The sequence below is a fragment of the Chionomys nivalis genome, chromosome 1 (assembly GCF_950005125.1).
Source record: "Chionomys nivalis chromosome 1, mChiNiv1.1, whole genome shotgun sequence".
NCBI classification, from domain to species: domain Eukaryota; kingdom Metazoa; phylum Chordata; class Mammalia; order Rodentia; family Cricetidae; genus Chionomys; species Chionomys nivalis.
In genome coordinates, this window is record NC_080086.1 from 43,983,022 (window position 1) to 43,998,347 (window position 15,326).

The window sequence follows — 15,326 nt, forward strand, 5'->3', positions numbered from 1 at the left end:
TATTCCACTTGGCTACTTCTGAGCACATCTACATTACCAAATCCAATCTACCTAATAACATTGGAAAAAGTGAGGTAGAGCCTTGAGAACATAGCACCCATATGGAGATGAAGTGCTAATATTGATGCTATGGGACCAGCCTGATGACACTGGAGGTGGAGGTGAGAAATACCAGAAACTAAGTAACAGCAGGAAGTATCTTCAGTTTAAATATACTTTCTGTGTCAAAGTAATGGGGAAGCATGCTTGGTGTCTATTAACGAAACCAACACAACTTGGAGAGGGCACAGTTTACAGTAGGCAAAGTGGTGGAAATAATAAATCAAATTCTTTTGTCCTACAGAAAATGGCATAATAACATACTATCTTCTAAGAGAAAATTAAATCAGTGACGTGGAAATCGTTAAGCTTCAGTTAAACTAAGCTATCATTAATGCAGTTCAAAATATTAGGATGCCATGTATAAATAGGTATGCACATTGTCTCTTTTCTTCCAGGTACATAGCATGATTATATTTTTTTTTCCTTCGGGGTGGTATTTGGCTTGTTTTGGCCAACATAGCATTAGTGAACGCAAAGTTGCTTCTTTTCCAGCCTGAAACACTAAGAGGCCATGTGTGTCTGAGCCTTTCTATTCTGCAGTGGGAATACTACAAAGAGAACTGGTCTTCTGAGATGGTCCTTGCAGGAGAGCAGAGCCACCAGCAGACCCTACTGCCGTGCAGTGTGAATGAGATATTGTTTCTGTTGTTTTAGATCATGCTTCTCATATTAGCACAGAATATTCTCTGAATTGGACCTCAATAATTTCTCAGAATTAATTCATGGTTTTTGATGCATCTTTAAATCTTTACCATTTTTTAAAAGCAATTTATTTATGTAGTATTTATTTTCTCTCTCCCTCTAATGTGTGTGTGCCACCAAACATGAATGCTGGGAGTGAAATTGTGGCCTACAGCTAGAGCCTTCTCTATCCCCATATAAAATTCTCTTAATATTATGTCTTTAAATCACGTCAAAATTTAAACCTTAAAAAATGCAGCATTATTTATGGAAAGAGAAATCTGGACACCAAACCATCCTCAAACCCTTCCACCTATGACCTGTCCTGCCTGCAGGATGTATTGATGTAATGACGGTGCAGAACTTGTGGAAGTGGCCAATCAATGTTTGGTTGAACTTGAGGCCAATGCCACAGAGAAAGTCCATGCCCTACCAGAGACACAATATCCTAAAGACCTAGGGTAAAAATATACTCTCCTGGAAAAAAATAAAGAAAATGATTCCTAATGATATTCTGCTAGATTAGTGTCTTGGCCAGTCATCATCAGAGAGGATTCCTCTAGCAGCTGATGCTAGCTGTTACAGAGACCCAGAGCCAAACATTACCAAAGAGAAAATCTAAGTCACAGATCTCTATCTGATCCCTTCTCTCAGAGATCTGAGAACCTAGCAGAAGGGGAGGAGAAAAGAATGTAGGAGTCAGAAGGCATGGAGGACACCAGGAAAACTTGGCCTATTAAATTAACTAGGCAGGGCTCCCATGGACTCTCAGAGACTGAAATGGCCAACATGGGCCTGAGTGGTTCTGAACCAGATCCTCTGCATATACGTTATGACTATTAGCTTGGAGTTTTTGTGGGAATCCTAACAGTGGAAGAGGGCTGTCTCTGACTCTTTTGCCTGGTTATGAGACTTTTCCCCTCCTATTGGATTGCCTTATCCAGTCTCAATATGAGAGATTATACCTTGTCTTATTATATCCTGCCTTGTTCTGTTTGGCTGTTATCTACTGAAGGCCTGCTCTTTCTGAAGAGGAAAGGGAGGGAAAGTGGACCTGGAGAAGAGTGGAAATGGTGGGGGGATCAGGAGGAGTGGAGGGAGGAAAATATACATTTGGGGTGTATTCTATGGAGGAAAAATCTATTTTCAATAAAATTGCAGCATTTTCTAAGCAATGTATTTGGTACACATTAATTATATTTCAATTATATTCAAAGGAATATGTAGCCATTTAATGTAATCTAACATACTACATTTCAAGAAACACTAAGCCAGAATGGAATGTTCCTCGTGTTTTAGTAAGAAATTCTGCTCTCTAGTACTGCTGCACCTTCTAAATACCAAGGACCAGCTGTGCCATCAAGTTTGGAAAGAAAAGCTTCTTTTTGCCATAGCTGGTGCTTTCTACTGGGGTTCATACTGAGGCAAGTGATGAGAACACGCTACAGCTGAATGTTTGGATTTCAGTGGGTAATCTATGCTATCCCTTCCAAAGCTCAGGAAGCATAAAGGAAAAGGGAGACAGAGAGATCCAGACTGCAGATTATTGTAGAACGCTATCTTCTGGATATGTTAAGGCTGGCTGCTGCATGCTTGAACTGCAGCAGCTGTACTTGTCTGCACAAATCCTGTCCATACTCTGATCCGCTGACATTATTTTATGGAAAGAGGTAAGAGTCATGATGTCCTATTCCTCTCGGACTTATTGGCTGGTAGTGGTTGCTGGAGGAGGAAGAGACAATTTCTTCAGTGGTATGGCCACTGGTAGTTGCTCGTGTTCCTATAAGTAACCCTAAGGCAACTCGCTGAGTCACCAAAAAAAGCAAAAATACAAGACATGAAATTAGAAGGGAGATTATGTGGGGGAGTGAAAAGGAACCTGCAGCAGTGGAAAAGGATAAGAGAGGGTGAAGAGGGTGCATACGGTTAAAATAAATGATCCATAGGCACAAAATGTCACACTAAAATCCATTATATATAGTTAATATATGCTAATAAAGTAAAAATTATTTGCCTTAAAACTTGAATGCCGTTCCAGTATTCAGTGGACTATGCTGTCTCCCGAATATATAAGAAATCAGAAACGGATATCTGTTCTGAAGTTAATATGTGTGTGTGTGTGTGTGTGTGTGTGTGTGGATATATATCACTTAGAAACTGTATCAAGTTTGTTTATAGAAATTATTAAGAAGGACAAATCATCAGCACAGCGATCTAATTTGTATATGCAAATTTGAAGGTGTGCAGGTGTAAAAGGGTAGATACACACATTTTAAAACACTTCCTTATTGGATCTATGAATACTTGCCCTTTAACATCAATTAAAATCATTATGTATACAGCTGGTAAATCCTGTCTTATGGGTGACAAACACAGGCTCATGCATAATTACCCCTTTCCAGCAGATCGAATACATTACAGAAAATGGTAGAGGATATTTTACAGGGGTGACAGCCCAGACAAGGTCTTGGAGATATTTGCCACTTGGTACTATCTGATGTCAAACTCCAAGTAACCCATACACATTTACACCCTTTAAACAATATGCTTTCTAAATGTAATTCATGTGTAATAGGAAGCAGAGGCAATGGCAAATTCAGATATTAGAACAAATCTGGTCCCTTAAAGAGATACTAATGAATAAAGAATCAAGCAGGCTATAGGCCACTTATATAACATCAGGAAACAACAGATAGTGCCAAATGTTTGAAGAGCTGTCATGGAATGGAACTAAACTGATTTGACTAAGCCAAGGAATTATGATGAACAGATATATATGAAAAAAATTTAGGCTAAAGGTTTATTTTCAGTTGCTCACCTGCTGCAAGCAATGTGAGTTCTCACAGGGTTAATGCAATCTCTCTCTGTGTGGAAGACTTTCTCGAACCCCGATATTAAGAAGAAGCATGGAAGTCAATATTACCACCTGTCTTATGCAGTTTCCTGCTTTGAGTATTTGCTCAATTATGACAGACAAATTATTACAGATTAATCAAATATTAAAAATATTTCAACATCATACCTGTCATTTTCCCTTAATAGTTCCCGTCCCTTTCTCCAGGTGTAGACAGGTCTTGGAGATGCTTTTGGCTTACACTCAATGACAACTTCACCGCCCACTTTGACAAGTGTCACTCTTTTCAAAAGTGTTCTCGAAAAATCGGGACTTTCAGCTAGAAACAGTAAAAAAAAAAAAAAAATAACAAATTATTACAGAAAGAAGAAGCACCTTGGCCTTTTTCCTTTTGTGATATACTTACTTACTATAGAACATCAGAGACAGGAAGCTAATTTTTTTTTCTGATGGAAAGCACACAGCACTGTATGTTTGGATGGGTTATTAAAATTTAATCCGTGATTTATATAAGATAGACTGCAACTGCTATATGGATGTAACTTGATGGATTTTGTATCCTCCTCCGTGAAGATCAAGATACCAAACATTCTTACCCCCTGTGGAGGATTCTCTTAAAAAATTTATTCCATGTTCAAATGGACAAAAATTTAAAAATTTAAGAGAAGCAACAGGGAAAGAAACAAAACACAAAAATACATTTGGCAAGTTTCCTGATTATGTATGCTAGAGTGACCCTTTCTTTGACAGTTACTGTTTCTGTTCTGCAACACAGCATTCTCCTTCCTGCTTTCTCTCCCTCCCTCCATCCCTCCCCTCTCCCGCACAACCCCCTCTGTCTTTCTCTCTGTCTCTATGTCTGTCCTTTCTCTCTACCCCCCTACTCTCTGTATCCTTTAGAAAATCCTTATATTGCTGCCTTTTGTCAATTTCTCCTTTAAATCAAGAGTTCTACTATCCCTCCATCACCAGTACCCAACACAGTGCTCATCCCATTTAGAAGAAATCACCTGCATTTGCTGCAGAAATTTAGAAAACTGTGTATACATTCTCTCTGATTGCTCTCAAGAACACACTCACATTGATACATTACACTTTGCTGACCTATCAAGAATGACTGCTTCCCTGAAGGAAAAACATATTTAGCCACATCCAAATAAATAAATAAGTAAATAAATAAAGCCCTTCTGAAAGATTTGTGCTTTCTTCTGAGCTTAGTTACTGTAGGTAACTAAGAATCAAGAAGAATTCTTGATTGACCAGATGGAGTCATTTTCTTGTGTAGTTTGTACCTTATCTAAAAATCTCTGACTTCTTGCAATCTAACTTCATAGAACTGAAGCTTTCAGATCATGCTGAAGACAACATTTAAATCCAAACTATACATGATCTAAATGAAAACTTAGAGTATGTATGCACTTGGGTAGGGTCACACAGGTCACACAGGGTGAAGGCCCTCTTACTTTTAAAACAATTATTTTTTATATGTATACATGTTTTGCCTGCATGTATATATATGCACCACACATATGTAGTTCACACAGGCCAGAAAAGGGCATCAGATCCCCTGGAACTAGAGTTACAGGTGGCTATCAGACCCCATTGGGCATGCTGGGAACCAAACCTGAGTCCTCTGCAAGAGCAGCAAGTGCTCTTAACTGCTGAGCCCCTCTTCAATCCCTATAGACCTATTTCTTAGCCACACTCAAATCATAGCTGGTGACTTTTCTTTTTAAACAAAAGACTGAATTAAATCTGGGGCTTCATATTTGCTAGGCAGCACTTTGCTACAGTATTGCATCCACAGAACTCTTGTAATTTTTTAAATTTTGGATAAGGTCTTACTACATTGCCCAGACTGATTTTACACTGACTGGAAATCAGTCATACCTCAAACTTGTGACATGTTTTCTCATTCTCCCCCAAAGTAGCTAGGTACAACTAAAGTTGAGAAGGTTACTGTATAATGGGGTGCTACAATGTATACATGGGAGCTGATACCACAAGCGAAGCTAAAGTTAGATGAACCAGTAGCTGTTGACATTTCAGGATGCATACTTCAGATTCATAATAATCCAAAATTCAAAGAGTAACTTGATAGTGATGAATGAAATTGACAGAATACAAGTCTAACTATTTATAAGAAACTACTGTATATTATAATATTGTATCAAGAATAACATATTACTAGTATGGTCTACAAAGTCATACCATAAATATAATAGGGCTAATGGAACAGATACTTAGGGCAGACCCACTAAACACTTAAGTAATGAGATACTAACAAAATATCTTAATAAATATTAAGCATGATTAAAATGGTATGTTATAATCAATATTTAAATAACAAAGATACATAAATCAAAGATATAAAGAATATTAAGAATTCATGTCCCATTATCTGTACATGTGCGTGTGTGTGTATGTATGTATATATATGTATTTTTGTAAAAGTAACTAGGTGGAAGAAAATGTTTACATCGTTAAGCTATAGAGTTGAGTTCAAACTGTAGAGAAATTGAGCACTATACATTACTGAAGTCTGTGGACAAACTTGCATCAGAGACTGGCGGTGAATGAGGTTACCTGGTATTATCTTTACCCAGTGGCTAGCTGTATTGATCTGCATCTGTTGGCTATTGGTCTAGTTGTGACAATTGTGAGTTCGTGAACATATAAAGCAGTAGTTCTTAATCTGCCTAATGCTGCAACCCTTTAATACCATTGCTCAAGTTATGGTGACCTCCCAACCATAAAATTATTTTGTTAGTACTTTATAACTATAATTTTGTTAGTGTTATGAATTATAATATAAATATCTGACATGCAGGATATCTGCTATGTGACCTCTGTGAAGGGGTCATTTGACCCCTAACGAGGTCACAACCCACAGGTGTGAGCACTGGGATAAAGTACTTATGCTACATTGACATCTTCGTCAATTTATAAATCCCACATAAGCTATGTTGTGTCACAGGAAACTATTTTGGCAGAACAGACTCCTTCTCAAATTAGGTAAACATCCAAACTGACAGAAAAATAGACAAAAAATCAAGTCTTCTTGAAAATGTTTTAAAGGGAAAATTTGAAATAATGTTAGAAACCTTTCTCATAAAAAATTCCTTCTTAGAACCCTATCTCTCTCCACACATGCATTTATCACTCTAGGCAGATATTTTCATCTATTCAGGAGGAATTCTGCCTCTGCATTCAAAATGACTTTATATAAATCAAACTGTGCACCACACATGGGTGTATTTGTCAAAAAACTATGTATCGCTTTTACAGAGTTTGGATTTGCACCCTATCAGACACACAGAAAGCAGAAAATGTGTCTAGTTTAAGAGGTGTTTGTAATATTCCAGCTACGGACATATTACCTTTTGGATAGCATAGAGATAAGACCGATTTCAACATCTTTCACTCATAAAAATGAAATCATATATCAAATATTTTCCTGTTGTTTATTCCACTTGCTTCTGGTGTTATCTAATCCTGAAAATGCATCAGTTGTCACCATAAGCTCTAGTGACTTCTAGGGCATAACTATCAGAGTTCTGTCAAATTTTGCATACCGAATAGTTTTTCTTTTTTTTTAAACATTCTACTATGTGGTTACCGCTTGTTCACTTGAGATTCAGTTTAGCTTATGGAAGGTTTTTCATAATGATATTTACTCGGATTCGGACAAACACTGGCCTAGCGCGGGCTGAGAGGAAAAAGAAAGAGGCCGTTTCTGCTCCATTTGTCACACAGAGAAGACAGTTCTACGAGAGGATGTTGGTAGCGACCACAGGAGGGCAGCATAAGACACAGTCTTTGCTCATACTTAAACCCTACCTAAGGAAGGAAAATTCCAGTGGTCCCCAATAGCTCTGGAATGACAAAATCAACAATCAAATTACCCACATAACTCTGGAGCAGCTGCTGGATTCTTGCAGGCATACATTTGCTGAAGCCAGGAGACCCGAGGGCCAGTATTTTTCTTGTGAGCTGCTAGATGGCAGCAGTCTCTCAGTGCTGCGAAGCGTCATGCAGCCGGCCTCTTCTACATGGGAGGTGCAGCTTTCAACTACTTACCAATGACCGGCATCACAGTACCTTGACATTATCTATGAAAAGCTGTGGGGATTCATCTATGCAATGTACAACTGTTTCTATTTAATTAATTAAATGACTCTTGGTCACATATCAAGGGTATTTAAAGTGGCCAATGGAATCCTCGAAAACGGAAGTTCTCCCTGTTTCTGAGTTAGTGCCATTTCTTAGGAGCGATAATGAAACAATAATCCCTTAACTGGATATGCAGTGGCAATACCGTTTTGGAAATCCACGAATCCAATGTTTTACTACATTACCGAAGATTCTGCAAGCCTGTTTGTCGCAGCTGGCCTGCAGAAGCATCACTGGGAATATTGCCAGTGGAGACTATTAAGGCTGGTGCTTTTGAAAGTTTAGGATTTCACATGATTTTAACCTTTATCTATTATTTTTAGCCATTACCTCACTGTCCTATAAAAAATACCCAGAGAGAACAGACTAATTCCAATCTCTCTCTCTCTCTCTCTCTCTCTCTCTCTCTCTCTCTCTCTCTCTCTCTCTCTCTATCTCTCTCTCTTTTGAGGAGATACTGGTGATATCAGACCACAAATTTTAGGCTTTTTCTAGTCTGCTGGCCAAGGCATGGGGGTGGGGTTCTGGGTATGTCTTTCTGAGTTTAAAAACTGGCCTCCCTGATTAGAATATACATAAGGAGACACTTAACACAACTCTCTATGAGAGTGATGATTTTCTTCTTTTCTTTTTTTTTTTTATTTATTTTTTTTGTTGTTGTTGAAAAAATTCCCGCCTCCTCCTGGCCTCCCATTTCCCTCCCCCTCCTCTCCCCCTCCCCCCACTCCTTTCCCCTCCCTCTTGAGTCTGAAGAGCAGTCCAGATTCCCTGCCCTGTGGGAAGTCCAAGGTCTTCCCCCCTCCATCCAGGTCCAGGAAGGTGAGCATCCAAACAGGCTAGGCTCCCACAAAGCCAGTTCATGCGATGCATCACTTCCAAGGTCTCTAATACCGACATTCTGTCTGTTTTCCTCTGGGCTGATTCACTCACAACTTCTTTGTTTCCTAAATCCCCAACAACTCACGCTCCTGTGGGTGAGTTATCACAAAGCAGAAACACAGAATCTTTACACTCGTAAAGTTATTTGGTGGACTAAGAGAAAAATACACATACTGTGCAGAAAGCACTAGCGGTGGTTACGTTTAATTGTCAGCTTGACAAAATTAGAATCACTTGGGAGATAGACCTCTGGGTATGTCTGTGGGGGGTTATTCTGATTGTTTAGTTGATATGGGAAGGCCGGTCTTCATTGTGAATGGGACCGTTCTCTGGGTAAGGCTGTATGTATAAACTGCAGAAAGTGAGCTGAGCACTAGTGTGCATGCATGCATTTGTTACTCTCTGATTCTTGCCTTCAGATGCAATATGAGCAGCTGTCTCAAACTCCTGCCACAATGACTTCCCTTCAGTGATGGACACTGACCTGCAACAGTGAGAACAAACTCTTCCCCCTACGTCCCTTGTGTCTGTACTTTTTACTGCAGAAGTCAACAAGAACATAAGGCAGTACTTAACACAGTACTTGTTCCAGAATAAGAAGTTTATGCATGCTTTTCCTACTACTATTTCTAAATATAGCAATAACTTCTATGCCACAGGCATTAGGGGGCTCATATGGCAGAAAATTTCTTACAATCAGAAAGATACATCTTTATTTAAAACAAATGAAAGACCCCACTTTACTTGAAAGCAATTACAGATTCACAGAGAATTGCAATAATAGCATAGGGTTATCCGGGGTGTCCTTAACTATGTTTCTCCAGTGACTGTGTGATAGGCAAGTACAGCAGATTGTAGAGTAAGGAATCTGGCCATTAGCTCTACGGCAGTCACTTGTTTAGAATTACACATACAGTGCTGAGGTCAAGATATAAAAACGACTGAAAAGACCCTTCCTCAGCAGTCCCACCTTGCTCTTTTGACTATACTTTCTTTAATTCCTAGGAATCATCAATTTCTTTGTGAGGTTTTTCCATGATGAGCTTATTTCATACATGGAAAGAATCGCACATAGCAAGTAGCCAAACTGCTGGTTTATCTTTTCTTTTTTTCCACTGAGATGAAGCTTGAGACATCCAAGCTAGTGAGTGTCCCAACAGCTTGCTGAGTGGTAAACCCCAGTGTAGATACGAAATGCCACTTTAATGTAGGCATTGCAGGGCTTATGGTGACTGCCAAGTAGTTTTTGTGCAAAGAAACCATTTCAAGATCTCTCAACAATTTCTCTGCCAAGAAGTCGAATCAAGCATAGCCTTTTCCCTTTTGATGAAAGGTTTGAAGATCTAAAGATTAATTATATAAATATAGGAAGAAACTCTTTCTCATTCCAAGGAAAACACTTTTGACTCCATTTAGAACATTTTTGCTCATACATTCATTACACAGTACTTTAAATCATTCTTCTGTAATTCTTTAGTAGGATTTAAACCACTGATCGCTTTTTAACCTCCTTTGACCATCTACATAAAGATAAAAGGCCATTATGCATTTTCAAAACTGTGTAATTGCATTGACCTTCTTGTATCTGTCCAAATGCTCTTTCATTGTACTTAACAATATGTCCTTAACTCTTGTATAAACCCACAACAAGAAATATATATTGCTACAATGCAATAAACACTCATTTTAAGTAACTTTATTTTCTGACAGAAATGTTTGGTTAAAGAACAGAAGAGAGACTTTCAAGTGTGACAGTATGAATTATAAAACTCCAGAGGTTAAAAAAGATAGTTCTTGCTCTTAGCTCCTGTTAGATCATTAATTTTCAGTTTATTTTTTAAGACAGGGCCTCATTCAACACAGGCTTTCCTTGAACTCATTATGTAGTTAAGGATGACCTTGAAATTCTAATCCCCCAGCCTTAATCTACCCAGTTCTGGGGTTATAGGTGGTTATGAACATGCCCATTTTATGGGGTAATGGGGTTGGATTTCATGGCTTCATGCATACTAGACAAGTGTTCTACGAAATGAGCTGTATCCATAGTCCCCAGGACTTCCTTTAGGCTAACAGTGTGTTTTGTGTGTCTGTAAAGCCCTGTAACCAAGAACTTCACATGAAGTAGATATTTAACCTGTATATGGTGTGTTGCATTTTGTAGAAAAGAACTTAGGAATTCATATCATTTCTTCTTCATGATGACCTTATCTTATGCCTTGGTCCTATACCTTTTCTTCCTTGATACTATGGTTATAAATTACATCTTTAAATTCTAAGCCTGCACTTAGAACACTTGAATATACAAAGAACATATAAAGAAGCATATATAGCATATAATAAAAGAAATAGATAATGATTATCATCTGGGCTTTTCATACTCATAAATCACCTGAATATAGAATATGTTCAGTATCTTACTCAAAGAATCAATGTATCAAGGAGCTAGGTTGTGGTGCCTATCAATTTCTACCTTTGTGGATTTCAACATGAAATCACTAAAGGCAGAACTGAGAAGAGCTTTACAGGATTGGCTCCAGGCAGTAGGAACCAGAACTAGCACTCTGCTGATTTTGTCCCTGTAAGCATTACAGTTTGGATGTAAAGGGATCCTGGTAGTCATGAGCCAAAAAAATTACTGTAAGTGCAGTAGCTTACACCCTCTTCCAAGGAAAGGTTTCCCCACTGTAACAAGGTTTCCCCAGTTGTTACAGTTCTGCTTCGGTTCCCCAGAGTGCAACAACTCTGCTCAGCTGGGGAAAGGTTTCCCCAGCAAAAGTATTACAGTTCTGCCTGCGCTGCTCCACAGCAAATAGTGGTTATTTCTCTGCTCTAATCCTGTGAAAAAAAGGTTATCACCCAAACCTATTCCAAGAGATTTATTAGGAGGGAATAATCCAGGAGGGTGACTGCCTCTGCCAGGATGGAAAAGGGCAGAAACAAACTGAAGAGGCACAGGGTTTATATATATTTCTTGGGGCAAAGTTTTTCTAGGGTAATGATTTTCAGGGTGGCAATTGGTCAGATTTCAATCCCTGAGCAAGGACAAGCTCAGAGATTTGCTGGATTTTATGCTCAGGGACTGGTTTGTTTTTTGCTCAGGAATTGGGTGGTTTTCCTGCTCAGGGCTTGGTTGGATTTGTGCTCTGTTTGCCAGGGACAGATTTGGCTCTGGTTTCAGGGCCAAAGTGTGTTTATTTCACACTGGCCCTTTATAGCCTTTATGGTCTAGTATTAAGGCCACGGTATTTCTTTTTTTTTTTTTCCCCCCACTTTAGTTCCAGAGCCAAAGTGTGTTTCTTTGACTCTGGTTTTAGGGTCTGGGTGTATTTCTTGGTTCTGGTTTTATGGCGAGGGTGTCTATTTTTCAATGGCTCTGGTTTCAGAGCCAGGGTGTGTTTCTTTCACTGGCTCTGGTTTCAGGGTCAGAGTGAATTTCTTTGAATGACAATTTTATCCCAGAGTCCAGTTACCACAAAGTACACACTTAGGGGTTTTGATGGATGAAGGTCATTGGTTAAAACATAAAGAAACTGCTTGGCCCTCATAGGTTAGAACATAGGTGGGTGGAGTAAACAGAACAGAATGCTGGGAGGAAGAGGAAGTGAGTTCAAACTCCATGCCTCTGCTCTCCAGGGCAGATGTGATGAAGCTCCGACCCAGGATGGACATAGGCTAGAATCTTCCCGGTAAGCACACCTTGGGGTGCTACACACATTACTAGAAATGGGCTAGTCCAGGTGCGAGAGTTAGCCAAGAAGAGGCTAGATATAATGGGCCAAGCAGTGTTTAAAAGAATACAGTTTGTGTGTTGTTATTTCGGGGCATAAGCTAGCCAGGTGACCAGGAGCTGGGGTTGCAGGAACACAGCCCACAGCTCCCTACTACAGAATGACACCCAAACGTGGGGACAACTGAATCCACAGAAAGCCTGAGAAAGCTTGGGAAAGAATAGAGTACAGCATGGCTTCTTGGTAGCAGCAATTTCTCGGGTCTGCTCTGCTTGCCAGAGGCAAGCAACTGCTCTCATCTAAGAGAGGCTTCCTGACTCAGCTTTAGCACCAAAACCCTGCAGCTCTTTTAAGAGGTTCTGACACGAAACACTTGAATGGTGTTGATGAAAAGCTGAATGCATGCTTGTTTGTTTTCAGCCGTAGCAGGAAAAAAGTTGTGCTGTTTTAAAATGCTGGCTTTCTGGGCTGTCCTGACAGGGCAAACTCTGACTGTTTGAGGCAGGAGGGCGGACTACAGAGAGAGAGGACTTGAGTGTTGTTTGTGGATATAATATTGCAGCTTGCTTGCTGGCAGGGACCTTGAAACGCCATAGACTTAGATTTGTGGCAATAAACATGGCTACAGCCGGTACCTCCACCATGGCTTTAATCCTACCCATATTGCTCAGTAATTTGAAGGCTCATGTGGTCAGATCAAAAAAGAGAGATATGCAGTAAAGAGAGACTCAAAAACAAAACAAAAGAAAACTTCTAAATGATTTACAGTGTGTTAAAAATATATGCAGGCTAAAAGTTAAAGTTCTTAAAAGTAAAATAAGGAAGAAAGAGAGTAGTTGGGTGTGGTAGTACACACCTTTAATCCCCAACACTTGGAAGGCAGAGGGAGATTGACCTCTGAGACTTCAAGGTTTGGTAGCACACGCCTTTAATCCCAATGCCTGGGAGGCAGAGACAGGTGGATCACTGGAGTTCAAGGACAGCCTGGTCTACAGAGTTATTCCAGGACAAATATATACAGAGAATATAAAATATAAGTAAAAATAAATGAAATATAGATTAAAACAAAGCTGCACAAAGATGGAAAATACAATGAGAATTTTGATACTATGCTATTATGCTCTGTTTGAATTGTTTGAATGCTGAGGAAGGAGCAACAGATGCTAAAAGACATTTGTTTATAAATGCTACCGAACTAATCCAACATAGATATTTTGAAAATACCTTGACTTCAGAATTTGGATCTAAGGATATGATACTTTGGAAAAGAGATTCTTCTTTTGCTTTCACAGATGATGACACCCTGTGGATTGCTTCCATCCCAATATGGTATGATAGACCACGCCCTCCTGAAAGATTGCTGTGAACACCTTCAAAAAATTACTTCACTCAATTGACGACTGAGATGAACCTAGCACACAGGTTATACCCTGAAATATCTGATTAAAAGTGCCCCCATTCAACAGTAAGCAGTTTGGAGAGAAATAACTATGTCCGTATTCTTAAATATTGTTTTTAAATGTTCTTTTACATTTAAAGGGGGATATGACATAGATATAAATAATTTACATTGATATGGATTTTGCTTTAGTGATTTAAATTTAAGGTCAATTTTGTTATATGTATATGTATTTCTGACCTTGATTAAGGTACTGTGATTGTGTAGCTCATGTAAAAATGTAATGTATATAGGTTGTTAATAGATAATCATTAATAATAGTCAAGTTTCTAGTCATGTTAGATTTTCTAGATATATGTATATATATTTTAGTTGAATAGGCATTCTTCATATCTTTCAAAGACTATAGAATATGATATTTAATGTTTTAATAACTTAGGACTTTTCATGACAATGAGACACTCTGCTCTTGGCAGCACCAATCTACTTCAAGAAAAAGATGGGGCACCCAACCAGCACGGAGATCTGATCTCGGCACCAGGAGAGCCATCATTGGGGTGAGTTTCTGACCCGTGGCAGCAGCCCGGGACAGGGAACTCAGAAGTTCCTCATCACCCCCCCATCCTTCCTGGGCTCCCTGCAGGGACTCTACTCCCCGCATACTGCCTCTCTCTTCCTATCCCATCCAGCTTGTATCCAGAACCCTCCTCCCTTCTGCCCCCCTTCCCACTTCGGGCACATAACACCACCCAGCTCAGCCTGTCTGGGCGCCGGGGGTGAATCCTCAAGGCAAGGGGGTGGGCACGAGTTCCTTTGTTTCACTGGCCTGCCTGCACCAAGCAAGGTAGGTGCTTTGTTTACGAAATACCCAACCAGCATGGAGATCTGATATTGGCACAGAGGGCCGACTGGACATGGAAAATCTAGGTAAATGAATAGAGACTACAGAAACAAGCATAACCAACAGAATACAAGAGATAGAAGAAAGAATCTCAGATTCTGAAGATACCATAGAGAAAATAAACATGCTGATCAAAGAAAACAGCAAGGCAAACAAACTCTCATCACAAAACATTCAGGAAATATGGGACACAATAAAAATACCAAACCTAAGAATAATAGGAGTAGAAGAAGGAGAAGAAGCGCAGCTCAATGGTCCAGAAAATATATTTAATAAAATTATAGAAGAAAACATTCCCAACCTAAAGAAAGATATACCTATGAAGGTTCAAGAAGCATACAGAACACTGAATAGGCTGGATCAAAAAAAAAATCCCCGTGCCATATAATAATCAAAACACAAAGCATACAGAATAAAGAAAGAATATTAAGAGCTGCAAAGGAAAAAGGCCAAGTTACTTATAAAGGTAAACCTATCAGACTTGCACCTGACTTTTCTATGGAAACCATGAAAGCCAGGAGGTCCTGGATAGATGTATTGCTGAAACTAAGAGACCATGGATGCAAGCCCAGGCTACTTTACCCAGCCAAGCTTTCATTCACTATAAAT

At 39.3% G+C, this 15,326-nt stretch overlaps 1 protein-coding gene across 6 annotated transcripts in view; it reads right to left on the reverse strand.

Moving 5' to 3' along the window:
• LOC130871170 (contactin-4) overlaps positions 1–15,326 on the reverse strand; it is a 1,056,779-nt gene that overhangs the window by 151,923 nt on the left and 889,530 nt on the right. For all 6 annotated transcript variants that reach the window (XM_057764481.1, XM_057764498.1, XM_057764473.1 and 3 more), the window contains one exon: positions 3,806–3,956. In XM_057764481.1, coding sequence (XP_057620464.1) covers positions 3,806–3,956 — 151 coding nt within the window. The remainder of the gene's footprint in view (positions 1–3,805; positions 3,957–15,326) is intronic.